We start from the raw sequence: 17,298 nt of genomic DNA, 5'->3' as shown, positions 1-17,298 counted from the left end.
CCTCATGCTGCCTTGCAGGGCGCTGCCAGGGTTGCCCAAATTCTTCCCGGGGAGTTGCTGGACAGAACCTGCGGAAGGCTGGGGGGGGGGGCTGGTGCCGGGATGTCCCTTTGTTGGTACTTTCAGGGGCCAGGGCTCAGGGAATGCTGACCATTGGGCCTGACCCTCACTCCATCCCAATGTCCCCCAGCCGGGCAAGGCTGTATGGGATTCCCCCGGTTACTGCAGCTTCCCCTGAGTTTCCCTCCAGAACGTTAGCCTTCTCCTCTTAATCAGATCTGGGATGAAGGGAGTTAGCAGACAGAGATCTGGGCTGTATTGGTTTCATTAGCAATCCCTACCACTGACATCCACTCAGAACTCTGGGAGTGAAGCATCCTGAGTGACCAGGGCTGTGGAGAGGGTCCTTTCTGGGGTGCTTTCCCTATTGGAAGCCACCCGCCAGTGGCTGCTGGAGAGCTAATCCACAATGGATCTCCTCTTGTGATAGGAGGACACAAGGAGACTGAGAGGCAGTTGCTGTTCTCTGACCTCTCTGACTGAGGCCGGTGTCCTGTCTGAGCTCTCTCCTCTTCCGTCTGCCTCCAGTCTGAAACACGTGTGTCAGCAAAGGCTGCCCTGCAGCTCCTTCCGATGCTGTGATCCACAGCTGGGGGGCTCTCGGAGAACTCACCTCCCCCTTAACCCTTCCCAGAACCGGACTCCGGACAAGATGGGAGGCAAGGAAGACTTAGCAAAAAGTTGCTATTTACCTAGTTTGGTTTTTTCCTTTTTCTTTTCTTTCAGAAGGGGGAAATTCCTGGAATCATCCCCTATGTTTCAGGACTTTTTTTTTTTTTTTTTTTTTTTTGCCACCTTAAAATGACAAATTGCCAAACTTTTTAATCATTGCTCTCAAAACCCGGAGAATCTGCTAAGATAATTGTTTTCATTGAAATTAGCCATTTAATTAGCTATTTCTGCCACCCCAGATTGTCCAGAGCTGGGGTACACAGGAAAAACTGGGGCTGTCTTCCCTGTTTGAGGTGGGAGCCACGGATGTTAAGAAGAAATCTTGCCAGCAGGGAAGGCTTTTCCTCACTGGTTCCATCCTTCAGTCTTTCCAGGTAACAGGATCAAGCTCGCGGAGCAGAGATACAGACAGGAAGGACGACTGCTCCAGCTTTGCGAAAGCCATCCTGCAGCACTTCGCCTCCTCGGGTATCCCAGAGAAGGTGTATTTCCTAAGAACTATATCGCTTTGCAGATCATGACGCCACAAAAATGACCCTTGGAGGGTGAGAGAAAGCAAGATTAAAGATTCGTTGGAAACGCAATGATGGGGGCTTAAAGAGGGAGTGGGTCAAAGGCCAATCCATAGAAAGGATGGAGGGTTTCCTCAAGGAGAATGAGACCACGGAGCCATGGCAGTAGTTAGCAGAAAGTTTATTTCTCAAAACTGGCATTGTTATTACAGTGCAGGGGCACATTGGGGTACGGGAGCTGAACTCTGAGAAGGGAGGAGGCGCACTCAGGGCAAGCGGCGGGGAGAGGCTGTTCTTCCCGAGGCCAGGGCTTGCTTAATCTTCCCATTCGTCCTCCTCATCCTCCTCGCCACCCTGGTCCTCCCCTTCATCTGTGAGCGAACGAAGGGCCAGAATGAGTGCAGGGGGCCTGAGGCCCAAGACCACCAACAGCCCCTGCCCCTGGGAGCCCCCCGCCGTGCTCCCAGCCAGCCTTGTCTCTGGGGGTCATGTCACTTCTCACCTGAAGAGTGGATGACCTTGCTCCGCTTTTGCATGACGTGCATGAGGGCCCCCACCAGGCCCTCAGAGCTTGGGGGCGGGGGAGCTGGGATGTCCTGGGCCCCTGGCGTCTGCAAAGAGGTCGGAACCCGTTAAAAAGCTTCAACTCCGTACTCCAAAACTAAGCATCCTCATCCTCGGGGATCCCCTGCCCCCGCCCCATGGCTCTTCTGTTCATCTTGCAGATTCCCTTCTCTGTGACTCCGTGATGACACCAAACTACCCCAACAGCTTCTCCCCGCCCCCAGCCAGACATCCCTAATCCAGCCATCTTCACCCCTGCCAAGTACCGTCAGCCCCACCTTGTTGAGCTGAATGCCCTGGCGGATCTCTTCAAGCAAGGCCCCTCGGCCTCGAGGGGCCACGGTCCCTCCTGACGAAGGCACGGATGGCGGAGGAGGCGGCGGCGGCGGTGGCGGAGGCGGCGGTGGTCCCGACCCAGGGGTAGGCGGCGGTGGCTGTGGGGGTGCTGGTAGTCCCAAGTGGGAGGAAGGTGGTGGTGGAGGGGGGGGACCGACACGGCCGGGAGGAGGTGGGGGTCCCCGTGGAACTGGTGGAGGCCCACTGGGGACCCCGCCGGTCCCGGAGGGCACTGGAGGGAGGGGTCCTGACCGGCCCCCCCGGCTCCCAGTCACAGAGGAGCCAGGGGACCGCTGAGGGGCCCCAGCACGAGATGGGGGCGGAGGGGGTGGAACAGGGCCTGCCGAGAGCAGAAAAGCAAGAACAGGGCAAACAATTAGATGGCGGGGTGCACACATCCATCCCCTACTGTATCCCCTTTCCCTCTGCCCCTGTGCACTTCCAGATCTCCCCGGGAGGGATGGGCAGGAGGAGCTGGAGTTCAGTCTTGCCACGAGGAGCCTCTGGGGCCCAGCCTCAGTGTCTGCGGGGTTTGTGATTCCAGGGGTTGCGGAAGGAGGGGGTCTCTGAGGCTCTGCAGTGGGGCTCTCAAGGGCCCAAGATGGGGGTATTTACCTTGCCGCCTCATCTGCTCTCTGACAGCCTCTAGCCCGCCCTGGTCCTCGATGAAGTCATAAATGAGCTTGGAGGTCTCTGTGTCTGTCAGCTGAGCCTCGCTGATCCCAGCCCTGGAGAAGAGGCTCCGCAGATCCGGATCCAGGTTATTGACCTGTTGGAGGTAGGGTCACAGATGTCCCCCGGAGGCCCAATCCTAACTCCTGGGGGGGGGGAAGGCTTAGGGGGAATGGAGAGAAGGGGCTCTGGGCAAGGATATTAAGGGAACCTACGTCAAATCCGCTGTGAGGGTCCCATCCGACGTGGCTGACGTGCCTGGAGAAGGCCGAGAGTTTGGGTTAGGGACGAGACAGGAGCGTGGTTCCCGACTCCCCTCACTTCCCTCCCCGCTGCCTTCTTGTTTCCTCTGTGTTCTACTTCTGGGGCTGATCCCCCTCAAATCCGAAGGAAAGAACTCTCCTGCTTCTCAGTCTCAGCCTTTCACCCCAGAGGATCGCCCCCTCCTTGTCTCTTTAATCCATCCTCCCCTGACCTCTTTTCACTGCTCTCTCTGGGGCCCACAGAGCAGCTTAGGTTCCCCCCACCTTTGTTCTGTGACTCCCTGTGGCCACTCAATGGAACCTACTCCTTCCGAGTAGGACATAATCCCCGGACCTATTCTTGGGCTCCTGGTATCCCCTCGCCCATCTGACAATACCTGAGCCGTCGCCCCTCTAATTTGCCCAAAAGCTCCCGGCCTGGAACTCTTGGGCTTCTGGCCTTTCTAGTGTCCTCTGAAGGCAAGGCTCCCTCGCCAATGGGCTGAGCCCGAAGCCAAATTCAAACTCACATTGGAACCTTCCAGTTCCTGCCAATGCCAGGAGCCTCCCAATTACCCATATTCCCAGCTTTTCCAGAATCTGTGTTGGCGCTTCCCTGTGGCTTCTGGGAGCAACCTCAGACTTTTCAACCCTTCCCCAGGGGCGTCCCCTCAATCCCACCGGCCCTGCCGATTCTGTTCTCTGAGCCGTTCCCCGGGCTTGGCCTACGTGTTCTTGGTCTGGGAGAACGGCCCCCCTCATCCCGCCAGCTAAAAGGGATCTCCCTGACTTCCGAGTCCCCTGGAAAAGTTGGCCGGGCTCTCTACCTCCCATGAGTCGCATGCTGATTAGAGCAGATGCTTGCTGAGAGCAAGTGGGAAGGGTGCTGGGATGGGGCGTCCCAGCTCGAAGCCCCAGGGCTCTGATTCACATGAGCACATTCTAAACCTCCAGCCTGGCTTCTCAGAGTCCTCTCTAGGGAGTCTGGGAGAGAGGCAGGGCTGGGGAGGGGAGGTGGGGAGCAAAGGACCTCACTTGAATCCGCTGGGGGCCCCGATGTCAGCCTTGCTGATTTTCTTTTTCCCTGAGCGCTTCTTGTCTGGGGGAGGAGGAGTCGGTGCAGGGAGGCCCCGGTACCTTGAGGATGTGATATCTGGGTTCTGTATGTCCACAGCAACCAGGCCCAGAGATGGGGAGCCCAGGGTACTGGCCGGGACTGGAGATGGAGGAGGAGAAATGGAGGAGGATTATGGAAGGGGCAAGGGGCAAACTCAGAGCCGGCTGTTCCTGCCTGGGCCTAGCCCCCTGCTTACCATTGAGGTCTCCACTGGGTTGGGAAGGAAGGGGTGTCGAGCCCCCTTTTCTTTCTGTGCTGAGAGATCCTGGAGGATAAAGGGCAGAGGTCATGACATTTCCCTTATGTAGTCTTCCCCCCAGCTCAGCACCCACCCCAAGAAAATAGCATTATTTGGGGCACAGGGAGGAGAAAGGGGATGGGGGTGTGTGTGGGGAGGGAGTCAGAGAGATAGAGTCAGAGATACACACACACACACACACACACACACACACACACATACACACACACACACACACACATACACACACACACACACACACACACACACACACATACACACACACACACACACACACACATACACACACACACACACACACACACACACACACACACACACACACACAAGAAACAGAGGCTCAAAAAGAGAGTCTGAGATACAAGAGAAGGCCCAGAAATCCATTCGAAGGATACGGCAAGTTGCCCTCTGACCTTGGCCCCCTTCTCACCAGCGTTCTGCTTCTGGCTTCGTTTCTTGATCTTCTCCTCCACCAGAGCTCGAAAGGCTTGAGCTTCAGCCTCATCAGCAAAGTTCAGGCCAGCCTGACAGTCCTGGGAAGGACCCCGATTGCCATCGCCCCCCCACCCCAAAGTGCTTAGCACCAATTCTCATCCCCCACCAAACACCAGCCTCCCAGATCCTTGAACTCATGGAAAAACCTATATCCCTGGGGCAGCCCAACACATGCTCCCCTCTCTCCCACAATCCCCTTTGCCCCGTTCTGTTACTCACATCACCAGGGAAGGTGTGGAAGAATGGGGTGGGGGCAGAGTAGACCAGCTGAGTGTAGATTTCCTGCTCCCAGAGGAGTCGGCCTTCCTAGGGAAAGGGATGGAAAAAGAAACTCGGAGTGAGACTGGCCAGGAGACAGACAGTCAGAGCGACCTTGGCTGGGCCAGGGGCCTGGCCTGTACCTGGAGGCCATAGAGGCGGATGAAATAGGACCGGCGAGGGTTGTCCTTCACAAAGCAGATGGCTCCACTCAGTTCCTTGTGCCAGCGCCCGCCTGTGCTGGGGAGTGCCAGGTACAGCTGGGCCACGGAGGTTGCCAGGGTCTGTAGCCAGGCAGCCCCCAAGATGGAGAGAGAAAGTTAAGTGGAGGTCCGAAAGGAGCCTGAGAAGAGCGGGAAGCCCTCCCCCACCACCAGGAATCCGGCTCCAGCGCCCCCCCCCCCACCTTTCCTGAGGGAGGGTCCCCTGCAGAGCAAGGAGAAAGCAGTGGGGAAGGGAGGCGAGGCTCCCACTGACCCAGCACTTTCGGCCCAGGAGGCCAAACAGCTGTTGGTTCTCATGGTCCTGCAGGAGGCCGGAGGGCACGTTCTGCTGCTTTTGTGGGGGCTCTCCAGATGCCCGAGGCCCCCGGCTCATGGTAGCCTCTCCTTCTTGCCCTCCCAAGTAGCAGCAGTGTCGGGTAAGAAGGGGAACTTCCGCACCCAGTGAACAGGAAGCCAAGAAAACCACATTGCCCCAGTCCCAACCAATGGCCTCCTGGGCCCCCACCCTAGCCTGGCCCTTCCTGCCAGGGCCTGCTGCAATGTCTGGGGTCTCCCGAGCTCCCTTTCTCGGGCTCTGGTTTCCTCTCCACCATCTCTGTCTTCACCCCTCTCATCTCTCGTGGCGCCTTCCCCGGTCTGCGAGCTCAGAGGAAGGAGCGCTGAGTAGAGGCCCCCGGCAGAGGCCGGAGCTGGGCTCTCCACTGCCTGGCTCCGTTCCTCGTCTCTTTTCCTCCCTTCTGGTCTCTTTCTGTCCTCTGCTTTTCTTCCCTTCCCATCTCTGCCTTAATAAGGAAAAACAAGATGTTCTGGGAAGAGGCCCACAGGGAAGAGGAGCCGGGCAGATCCCTGATCCAAACAGTGCCTGAATCTTTGTGACCCCAGAGCCGCCAAGGTTCCCCATTTCCTTCTGCGGGACATTTGACATGAGGAACTGAGGCAGATGGGGGTGAAGGACCTGACGGGGTCCCAGGGCTAGGAAATGTTTAGGCTGGGTTTGAACTCAGGAAGAGGAGTCTCCCCGATTTCAGATCAGATGCTAATGTGCGCCGCAGCACCACCTGGTGGCCCCCGATCACATTCCCGGATGCACTCACGGCACCCAGAAAAAGCCAGTGAGGGCTGCGGAGAGCTCGGGTGGACTCCCCAGGACAGAGAATAGGTTACGTTGGCCTCAGCCCCCCCCATCCGCAGGAGCGGCCTCCTGCCCCACCGGGAGCCCAGGGAGAGCTGAGTTCGATTCAGACCCATGCCAATCCTGGTCACTAATGCCAACTGGGCCAGGGGAGGCCTCCTGGGGTGGCCTCCTGGGCTCCGCCTTGTCCCACCACATGTCGGGGGCACAAGGTGGACATGCACACATATGGAGCAGTTGGCAGATTGGTAACGGGCGCCGGGCGGAGGAATGTCCACTGGCCGAGCCACGTGCTGGGCTCAGGGGACTGTCCCAGAATGCTTTGGAGGTAGCCAACGTCCAGTCCCATGTGGGCTTCAGAAAGTGCCCGACGGGAGAGTCTCAGCTGAATAGAGAACTGGCGGAGGGGCGAGAAACTCTCTCACAATGAGTGTATGTGTGTGTACGTATCTGGTGTGTGCGCGCCGTATGTGTGCCCCGCATGTGACATGTGCAGTGTGGTGGCTGTCATTCAGGGCTACGTCACTACGGAGGGCTCTCATTTGGACTCGAGGGAGGACGGCAAGTGGACAAGAGTGTGGAAAAGGGAGGCTTCGGGGGCCCGAGGCCCGGGCTTCTCAAAGCAAGCAGAATGGGGGGGCTCAGAAGCCAGAGGGCCGAGCCCGGAGCAGGGAGCATCTCTGGCAGGGGGCTCGTCGTGTGAGTAGCTGCCCGCTCTGGCCCTTTTCCGTCCCATCCTCCCCGGCTTCCTGCCCAGGGCCCTCTGGGGCCGAGGTCTCAGACACAATGACCCAAGAGCCAAGCTCCCCAGATTCTCTTTATTCTTTGCATTTTCTCAAAGGTGAAGCCAAATCGGTCTTCTCGTGGGGGGTGGCCAACAGGCCCCAGGCTGGGGCTCCCCTTCCTCCCAGGGACTTTGATCCCCGCAGGGAGAGAGAACCCAGCCCAGCCCGGCCCTTCCTCTGGAACAGGCTGATTGTTCGGAGCCCCAGGAGCCCTCTCCCTTCCCGGCCCGGCCGCCCAAACACACAAACACTCCCCGCAGGCAGCCAGAGGTGAGCGGAGCGCGGGGTGGCTGGGGTGGGGGAGCCCTGGCTGGGCCTCTGGCTCAGTGGCCCGCCCCCCTGCTCTGGCCGGTCACTGCCCAGTCGGTGAAGATGAAGCCCAAGCTCATGGCCATGATCACGATGCCCAGAGCCGTGAAGGTGGCGGCCTGTGGGAGGGGAAAGGGGGCTCAGTGCAGCCGGGGGCTTCTTCCTCCTTTCCCCGGCCCCCGCCCCTTGCTCTCCTCCCGCCTCCCACCCGCTGCCTCGGCTTCCTGTTCTCCGCTCTTTGATGAGCCCTCCCACCTGGATCTTGGGGCGAGATGCCAAGGCCTCCTGGTCCCTTGGGATGATTCGGATGTAGAAAATGCTGGGGAGGATGAAGATGAGGCTAGGGGCCGATGTGGCTCCTGGGAGGAAGGAAAAGATGGTCACGGTGGCCCTGTGGAGGCAGTGGTCAGGAGGGGTGGGGGAAAGAAAGGAGACTGACCGATGACTCCAAAGATGTCCCGGATGTTGGGCACGAATATGACCAGAACGTTGACCAAGGCGAGGAGCCCAAGGGCGATGGTGCCGTGCCGGGTCCAGCTAAAGGCTTTGGTGGGGAACAGGAGCTGCTGGATAGCTCGGCGGATCTAGAGGCGGGCAGATGGCACCGGGGTCACAGACGGCCCGGGCCGCCTCCAGCCTGCTCCCTGGGCTCTGCCTCCCCGTCCCATCCAGGCTCACCCACCGGGAAGAGGACGACAGGGATGGTGAGGGTGACCGCCATGAGCACCGCCAATCTCACGCAGAGGATCAGCAGATCCTCCTGACTGTACATATGTAGCATCTCCGCCTCCACGTGGCCTGGGAAGGCGGGCACATGCACATGTGGACACACACAGATGTCAACCCGGAGCAGAAGCCAGCCCCCCTCCAGCCTCCCGATCCCCCTCCAGCCTCCCCGTCTTCCCATCCCGGGACCTCCCTCCCCCTCTCACCAAAGAAGGTGAGGTAACCGAATGTCGCCGTCAGCCCATACATAAGAAACATTGCCCCGATGGACATGTTCGCCACGGCCTGCATCCGGCGCTGGGACGGTCTGGATGGCGACAGAGAAAGGGCACGGTCCCCATCCGGGGCCCCCCACCCGCATCCTCCCGTCCCGGCTCCTCCTTCCTCGATCTTCGGGGTCCGCCACGGTCCTGGACCTGGGTCCCCGCCTCCCTGGCTTCCCCGGCCTCCCACTGCAATGTCCCTCCATACCTGCACAGCTCTGTGTAAATGGGGAGGACTTCTGGGTGGCAGACGAAGGCAAAGGCCAGGATGGGGATGGTATAAGCTGTCTGGGGGGAAACGGGGGGGCCAGAGCCACCAGGGATGCTGTCATGATGCCCCTGCTGACACTTTCCCCACAATGGGCTCCCCCCACCCCAATTCAGACTCTTCTCCGGCCCAGCCGGCCCCTCATCAGGGGCATCTGAGCTTCCGGGGATGGCCAGATGTCTCCCGGGCGGCTCCCCGGAAGCACTCTTCCCCCACCTCCTTTCGGACCCTGGTCCGGCCTAACCTAAAACTGGGACAGGGATGGGCTTCCGAGCACCGGTATTAAGCACGGTAGGGTGGAAGAGGGGGAGCGGGGAGGGAGGGGGAATGGGGAACGCGGCCTGACCTGGGAGTTAATGGTGAAAAACTGGACCTCGCAGGTGTCATTGAGGCCCTGGGCAGGCCTCGTGGTCCAGTTCCCACTGGTCAGGGGGCACTCCAGGGAGAACTTCTTATAAATCACCTGCGAGGAGGCGGGAGCAGAGCCACACAGGGTGGGGCTAGCCCAGCCCCACCTGGCCCTCTCCCCAAGTCCCTCCCCACCCCCATCCCCATCGCCAAGGCCCTGGAACTCACAGAGGCAAGGAAGAAGACCATGCAGGAGAGAGAGAGGCCGCTGGTGTAGCCCAGGTACCCTGTGCAGGGCAGGGATGGGGACACACACGGGGGAATGGTTAGACCGGGGAGGGGGGGAGGGCCCTGAGGTCCAATCCCCCTCCCTTGCCATCCCTCTCCTCCCCCCTCCCAAGGAGGTTGGTGCTTCCTCCTCGACTTACCCAGGTGCCTCATGAGGGCCAAGGGCAGGACGATGCCGATGCTGACCAGGACGATGAGAACGTTGCCATCCAAGAACCAGGGGCTGCTGGGGATGGCAGGGTATGGAGCTGAGGCTGCCCTGGCAGCAAAAGGCAAACCCAGCCCCCGACATGGGTGGTCGGGGGCAGCCGGGCATGGCCCATCAGAGCACAGCCACTTGGTCGTGACGGGCGGGCCTGGTGCCCCTGGCCGGGCACTTGTGGGGAAAAACGATCCCTGGCACCCGGGAGCCGGGCCAGAGTGTGAAAGAGCACCCCCTTCTGTGGGGCTCTCCCAGCAGAGGCTCAGGGACATTGTGGAAAGGAATAGTTGAATGAGGACCACTTTCTGGGATGCCCCCCAACTGTTCCACGTGAGGCTGCTGACACTCAGCTCCCTCCCCACCTCACCCCCGCCTCCCAGAGCCCTCCAGTCACACAGCTGACCAGACAGCTAGGTCAGGGTGGCAAGAGCCCAGACAAGTGAACCCTGCCAGGCAGATGGGAGAGTCCCGGCAGGACAGCCCACCGGTCCCTCGGAGCCAGACAGCCTAACCGGGGACAGCTGGGCGGCTGGGTGAGCAGAGACAGCTGCTCCCTCACGGCCGGCCACAGCTGGACGGCAAGCCAGACAAGCTGGGCTGACGACTGGAGGCCGGGACTGCCAGAACAAGGCGAACCAGTTGCTCATTGCTGGACGGAAAGCCCCGCTGAGGCCGGGCTGCCAGGCCCGAGACAACTCCGCCCCAAAGTGCAATGGGGAGAAAGACGACGGATGGGACGAGTCGTGTGTGACTGTCTCTGTGTGGCAGTGGGTGCTCACCTGGAATCTGTGGTCTTCGCGTCCAGAAAGGTCCTGATGACCAGGGGCAGCTCAGATTTGATGATGTAGAGGTAACTTGACATGGCTAAAAGGGGGGCAGGGCAAGAGGAGGGGCCTTGAAGCCTTGGGCTGCACTTGCTCCTCAACCCTGGAGCCCGGAGCCTGTCACCTGCTGCGGCCCCCCCACCCCCCCCCAGGCCTCCAGATGGCCTCACCCCCAATGTTGTGCAGGCAGATGACTCCGGCCACAGCCACTTTCCCTGATGTCCCAAAGGCTCGGCGACCCAGCTCCTCGTAGGCCGGGATCCCTGCAGAGGGGGTCGGGGGTCAGGGGTCAAGGGGATTAGGATCCAAACCAGACAGCAGCCAAGGGAAGGGCAAAGGGACAGCAGGGACGGTTTCTCTGAATGGGGGGGGGGGACTCACCAACAAAACCGGCACAGGTGAGCAGGAGGTGGATAGAGTAGGCCGAGAGGAGGGCCATGCACAGCAGGAGGACTCTGGAGGACAGAGCACATGGCCGGGCTCAGTGGGGAAGCCCTCCAGCCATCCCCCCGAGCCCACCCCAGGCCCGAAGGCCAGACTCACAAAAAGAGCAGGACGCCTGTGTTGGCCATGGCATAGGCCAGCCCCAGGATCCCGCTGCCCATGATGGCGTTGCTGAGGTTGAACATCGACATGCCCAGAGATGTCTTCCCCTCAAACTGCAATGTGGGACAGGAAGAGAATCAGAGGGGCTAGGGTGAATGGGGGGAGAGGGGGGGAACTGGGGCACTCACACACAAAGGGCTGGGGCACTCATACATGGGGCACTGGGGCACTCACACAGGGGGCACTGGGGCACTCACACACAGGGCACTGGGGCACTCACACACGGGGCACTGGGGCACTCACACACGGGGCACTGGGGCACTCACACACGGGGCACTGGGGCACTCACACAAAGGGCTGGGGCACTCACACAAAGGGCTGGGGCACTCACACACAAAGGGCTGGGGCACTCACACAGGGGGCACTGGGGCACTCACACAGGGGGCACTGGGGCACTCACACACAGGGCACTGGGGCACTCACACACGGGGCACTGGGGCACTCACACAGGGGGCACTGGGGCACTCACACAGGGGGCACTGGGGCACTCACACAAAGGGCTGGGGCACTCACACACAAAGGGCTGGGGCACTCACACAGGGGGCACGGGCACTCACACAGGGGGCACTGGGGCACTCACACAGGGGGCACTGAGGCACTCACACAGGGGGCACTGGGGCACTCACACAGGGGGCACTGGGGCACTCACACAGGGGGCACTGGGGCACTCACACAGGGGCACTGGGGCACTCACACAGGGGACACTGGGGCACTCATACACGGGGCACTGGGGCACTCACACAGGGGGCACTGGGGCACTCACACACAAAGGCTGGGGCACTCATACACGGGGCACTGGGGCACTCACACAGGGGGCACTGGGGCATTCACACACAGGGCACTGGGGCACTCACACAGGGGGCACTGGGGCACTCACACAGGGGGCACTGGGGCACTCACACAGGGGGCACTGGGGCACTCACACAGGGGACACTGGGGCACACACAAAGGGCTGGGGCACTCACACACAAAGGGCTGGGGCACTCACACAGGGGGCACTGGGGCACTCACACAGGGGGCACTGGGGCACTCACACAGGGGGCACTGAGGCACTCACACAGGGGGCACTGGGGCACTCACACAGGGGGCACTGGGGCACTCACACAGGGGGCACTGGGGCACTCACACAGGGGACACTGGGGCACTCATACACGGGGCACTGGGGCACTCACACAGGGGGCACTGGGGCACTCACACACAAAGGCTGGGGCACTCATACACGGGGCACTGGGGCACTCACACAGGGGGCACTGGGGCACTCACACAGGGGGCACTGGGGCACTCACACAGGGGGCACTGGGGCACTCACACAGGGGACACTGGGGCACTCACACAGGGGGCACTGGGGCACTCACACAGGGGGCACTGGGGCACTCACACAGGGGACACTGGGGCACTCATACACGGGGCACTGGGGCACTCACACAGGGGGCACTGGGGCACTCACACACAAAGGCTGGGGCACTCATACACGGGGCACTGGGGCACTCACACAGGGGGCACTGGGGCACTCACACAGGGGGCACTGGGGCACTCACACAGGGGGCATTGGGGCACTCACACAGGGGGCATTGGGGCACACACAAAGGGCTGGGGCACTCACATCAGAGAACTGCACAGCCTGTTTCCCTGGGGGAGGCCGGGGCAGGAAGCCAGCAAGCTCGGCCTGGGACCTGGAGGGGCAAAAGTGACGGGCGGAGGCCTCGTGGGTCGCCCGGATCTGGTGCCCAGGCCCCCCCTCCCCATGGCCAGTCCCCTACTTACTGCTCAGGCTCTGGGGGGCCCCTGGGGACCAAGCCGTTCATCCTAGGCTCCCCCATCATGAGTTCCATCCTGAAAGAGAGAGGCTGGCTGGGGGCAGGCCGAGTCTCTGGGCGCCAAGGGCAGAAAGGAGCGTCCCGGGACCCGCTCCCCTTCCACACTAGGCCAGCTCTCCGGGGACTTCCACTCTCCTCCCCCGCCGGCCGGCACCCCCTCCCTTACGCATGGCCAGGAGCATGTGCCCAGGGGCTGATGGGACCTCCTGACAGGGAAGGAGGCCACCCGGAGATAGAGCAAGCCCAGGAAAGGGGGGGACAGACAGAATGGAGCTGCGGGGGCCAGGGAGGAAACTGGGGGGCTGGCGGAAGGGACACAGTTCCATTTTTTCCTTCCACGCTCTGGGTGCCTAGCCCCGTGCCTGCCGTTGAGGAAGGGCTGGCTCAGGAAGGCCCGGGAGGGAGGGGAGGGGGCAGCGCCGCAAGCATGGGGGGGCCCAGAGGGGTAAGGGGCAAGGACCTAAGAAGGGGGGAAGAACAGGCCCGCTGGGGGGGGGAGGACCGCGCTGGGGGGGGGCACGGCCGGGGCCGGGGCGCATCCCACCCGGGCCGTCTGCTCGCTAACCCTGGCTTCCCTGGGGCTCGGCTGCGGACCGTCTGCCTGCTAGCTGCCGGGGGGCTCAGCCGTGGACTCCTCAGCCTCTCCTGCCTCCTCGCCTTCCTCCTCCCGCCAGCGGGAGCCCCGCCCCCGGCCCCATGGGCGCCCCGCCCCTGGCCCCAGGAGCCCGTATTTTCTCTTGGGGCTGCAAGTTCAGTTTCCCTCCTGGGAACCCTCCCTCACCCCGGGCTCTTTCCGCCCTCCAACCCCCCATCTCTCCTGCAGCACCCTGGCAATTCTGGAGGCCGCCTCCCGGGGAGGCCCTGCCCCCTGCACTGCCTCCACTGGTCTCTTGCCCAGAGGATCGATAGGCAGGCAATAGGATCAAGGGTCACAGAGGCAAGAAGTTGAGGCTGGGAAAAAAGCACTTTGGATCCAGCAATTAAGAATCTGCGGCTCTCGGAGGGGCAAAGGCCTGAGAAGTGGCTGGTGGGGATGAGAGCAAGAGGAGCCCATGGGCAGATTGCCTTTCCAGAGGAGTCTGGGTAGAAGAGAGAGGAGAGATGAACAAAAGGTGGGAAGGGCCAGCAGGGCCAAAAGAAAGGGTGGTTGGTTTTTTGTTTTTTTTTTTTTTAAGGAGAAGGGCAATACAAAGGCTGAAGCCTACAGAGGGCTGGCCAAGATGGGAACCCCAGACCAACGTGGGGGTTCTGTTGCCCCAAACTAGCAAAGCCAGACAGCTGGCTGACAGAAGCCGAGACCAGCAGCTTCTCCTCTGGCTCAGGCCCAAGCCCAGGCTGGGAACAGGCAGAGCTCGGGTTGGGGAGGGGGGGGTGATTGGCTTCTGCCCTGGATCAGACCCCCACCCTGGGGAGCACTGAAAGCTTGCATGTCCCCAGCTGGAGCACAGACTCAACTGGAATTCTGGGAAGAGACAAAATAAGAGGGGTTCTTTAAGAGTCTGAAATGGTTTTCTAAGTGGACTGAGCGCTAGAGGGGAAAATTGGAAGCCAACTTTGCAAGAAAGGCCTAGAAAGATCATTAGCAGCTTGGCACAAGACGTACAAAACCTGGCCCACAAACAGGCTCCCTGAAAATGAAGCAGACCAAATAGAAGCCAGTGACCACACCGGATGAGAAATAAGAGTAATTAAAAACACGTTTGCGGGGCTTACTGTGTGCTAGGCACCGGGCCAAGCACTTTACAGTCACTACCTCATCTGGACCTGACAATAACCCTGGGAGAGGATAGGTGCTATTGTTAGTCCCATTTTAGAGATGGAGAAATTGAGGAAGTTGTGACTTGCCCAGGGTCACACATGTCGTGTGTGAGGCTAGAGTGGAACTTCCTGACTCTAGGCCTACTGCTCTCCCCATTTTGGTAGGAACTGGTTGCCCCTGAAAAAGATTAAACAGTATAACTAGATAGGTATAGAAGAAATCAAAAGACTGAAAAGAATAGACAAAAATATAAGAAAGTGACCTGTTAAAGGAGAAAAAGTGGATACCGTGCCTAATGGTGGAGGAGACTGGGCGTGCTTCTGAACAGGAGGGATGCATCTGGGAGGGAGGGCCTGGCAGAGTGGGGGGGGGAATGGAGCAGGCAGCCCTGCCCCTCCAGGCCTGGGATGCTCATCTGCCTGCTCTGGCTGGTAGCAGTTGGCACGGGGGTGATTAAGAAGGCAGGCCCTTCCTCTCCCTGAAGGCTAGCCTGGAAGCAGGTCCAGGAGTTTGGAGTGGGAGGGCCACTGTTCTCTCAAGGCTTGGGGTCCTGGGCTATCTCCAGCGAGGGCAGAGGATGGTAGTGGTTTGAAGCTCCCAGCCCGAGCCTCCTCTTTCCCTGGGGAACTGGCTGCAGCAGCTGGCGGGATTGCTCTCACTCCCATGAATCAATCCACAAAGTCAATCAGACATTAAAGCCTTTTCCTAGAACCTCCTAAGCAATCATTTTGCAAGGACTAGGGGGCCTGGGAACTTCACATCCCAGCACCGGCACTCCCACTTCTGAACCAGCAGGAAAGGACACGGTTGACCGTGAGCAGAGGGCCCAGGCACACATGGAGATGGGGAAGTGTGAAGAGGAGACAGTCTTTCTGATAGCCAGGGTTGTGAGGTAACTGTCCGGTACAAGTGTTCTCTACGGACAGACCGGAGCACTTTCCAAAGACCCTTCCCATCAACGCCATGTTGGGGAAAGTGCGTCTAAGCTTTTTTTGGAGGGAAGGGATAATTTGTACCAATCATTGCCACTCTACCGTCTGAGTAAAGAACTTTTTCCAAAAGCTTAAGTTTGGCTTGACAAATTAAGGGGAAGCATGTAGAGAGGCAAAGTACTAGCAACCTAAGCCCTCAGGAGAACCCTTAGGATTCTGGGAAAAGAAGCAAAGTCAGAGTGTGTGTGTGTGTGTGTGTGTGTGTGTGTGTGTGTGTGTGTGTGTTTGGGAGGGGGAAAGCTGAGTATTTAGATTACTGTTGTTATGGTATCAATTGCTGTCCAGGTTCTGCTTACTTTATTCTCTGAAGCTTCCTTAGCTTTCTCTGTGACTCGGAACTGTCCATTTTGTTTTTTTCTTATGGCACGAGAACCTTCCATTGTATTTTCAGTCATTCCCTAATGGGTGGAAAGCCCTTTCACTTGTCAGATTTTGGATTACCTGCCATCTAGGGGAGGGAATGGGGGAAGGAGGGGAAAGTTGAGAACACAATGTTTTGCAAGGGTCACTGTTGAAAAATTATCCATACATATGTTTTGTCAATAAAAAGTTTCAATCAGGGGGCAGCGAGGTGGCGCAGTGGATAGAGCACCAGCCTTGAATTCAGGAGGACCCGAGTTCAAATTTGGTCTCAGACACCTAACACTTCCTAGCTGTGTGACCCTGGGCAAGTCACTTAACCCCAGCCTAAAAAAAAAAAAAAAGTATCAATCAAATCTTGGGTTTCTTCCTTTGAGAAGGGCCTTTTGACTGTTTATCTATTATGAAGTGGCTCTTGTCCTTGTACATTGGAATCGTTCTTTGAGAAAATTGTGGCAGAGATTTCCCTCCCTCCCTCCCTCCCTCCCTCCTAATTACTGCATTGGGTTTATTTGTGCAAAAATGCATCTGCTTTTCCGGGACCCAAGTTGTCCCTTTCATCTTCTGTGATCCTGTGTATTCTCCGGTGGGCCGTAATTGCAGAAGGAGCCCGATTCTGGTGCTTATGATTTATTCATGATGTGACTTATATGTGACTAAGTCTCCCATCTATCCGGAGTTTGTTGCTCCATGTGAAGCGCTGCTCTGCATTTCACTTCTGCCAGACCGCTTTCAGTTCTCCCAGTAGTTTTTGTCAACCGGCGATTCCTCACCTTGGTACTGAGGTCTAATGGAACAATATTAGCGTGGTGGACAAAGAGACGGGAAGCCCCGAGTTCAAGTCCCACCTCGGACACACGCTGGTCTAGATCACTCAACAAGAATCACAGTTTGATGTATGGGGCGGCCTGCCATCTAGAGGAGGGGGTGGAGGGAAGGAGGGGAAAAATTGGAACAAAAGTGTTTGCAAAAGTCAGTGTTGAAAAATGACCCATGAATATGTTTGTTCAGTTAAAAAAAAATTTTTTTTTTAGAGAATTATGGTTTGGATAATGCCCCAAATTTCCTTCAGGCTCAGTCTCCCCATCTGCAGCATGATGCCGGTGATCTCTGGGAGTGCAGCTTAGGACTGGCTCAGACCTGACTCTGCCCTGTCAACCTCCTGGGTCTCCCCTCTTCACTCTCTTTGCCTTCCTCTTTCCCCCACT

General features: G+C 59.1%; 2 protein-coding genes across 3 annotated transcripts; both read right to left on the bottom strand.

The window, feature by feature from the left end:
- Positions 1–1,408: 1,408 nt before the first annotated feature.
- WAS (WASP actin nucleation promoting factor) lies at positions 1,409–5,859 on the bottom strand. The gene is made up of 11 exons (XM_074278018.1): positions 5,665–5,859; positions 5,331–5,471; positions 5,149–5,235; positions 4,865–4,967; positions 4,372–4,440; positions 4,094–4,274; positions 3,032–3,074; positions 2,760–2,913; positions 2,087–2,484; positions 1,747–1,855; positions 1,409–1,615 (listed from the first exon to the last, which is right to left on the bottom strand). The coding sequence occupies exons 1-11, from the start codon at positions 5,782–5,784 to the stop codon at positions 1,560–1,562; spliced, it is 1,461 nt and encodes a 486-aa protein (XP_074134119.1). The 5' UTR covers positions 5,785–5,859; the 3' UTR covers positions 1,409–1,559.
- A 1,488-nt stretch (positions 5,860–7,347) lies between these two features.
- SLC38A5 (solute carrier family 38 member 5) lies at positions 7,348–13,646 on the bottom strand. Of its 2 annotated transcripts, none has more exons than XM_074278016.1 (16): positions 13,545–13,646; positions 12,927–12,995; positions 12,766–12,835; positions 11,100–11,215; positions 10,938–11,011; positions 10,727–10,819; positions 10,512–10,596; positions 9,671–9,756; positions 9,471–9,529; positions 9,241–9,357; positions 8,835–8,914; positions 8,570–8,670; positions 8,320–8,435; positions 8,077–8,221; positions 7,893–7,996; positions 7,348–7,756 (listed from the first exon to the last, which is right to left on the bottom strand). In XM_074278016.1, the coding sequence occupies exons 2-16, from the start codon at positions 12,992–12,994 to the stop codon at positions 7,652–7,654; spliced, it is 1,419 nt and encodes a 472-aa protein (XP_074134117.1). In that variant the 5' UTR covers position 12,995; positions 13,545–13,646; the 3' UTR covers positions 7,348–7,651. The 2 variants fall into 2 exon arrangements, with proteins under 2 accessions (XP_074134117.1, XP_074134118.1); XM_074278017.1 differs by having other exon boundaries at positions 9,671–9,753.
- Positions 13,647–17,298: the final 3,652 nt, after the last annotated feature.

Source organism: Sminthopsis crassicaudata, chromosome X (genome assembly GCF_048593235.1).
Source record: "Sminthopsis crassicaudata isolate SCR6 chromosome X, ASM4859323v1, whole genome shotgun sequence".
Lineage (NCBI taxonomy): Eukaryota > Metazoa > Chordata > Mammalia > Dasyuromorphia > Dasyuridae > Sminthopsis > Sminthopsis crassicaudata.
The sequence above is the reverse complement of the archived record's forward strand: the minus strand, read 5'-3'. Positions and strand labels throughout refer to the sequence as shown.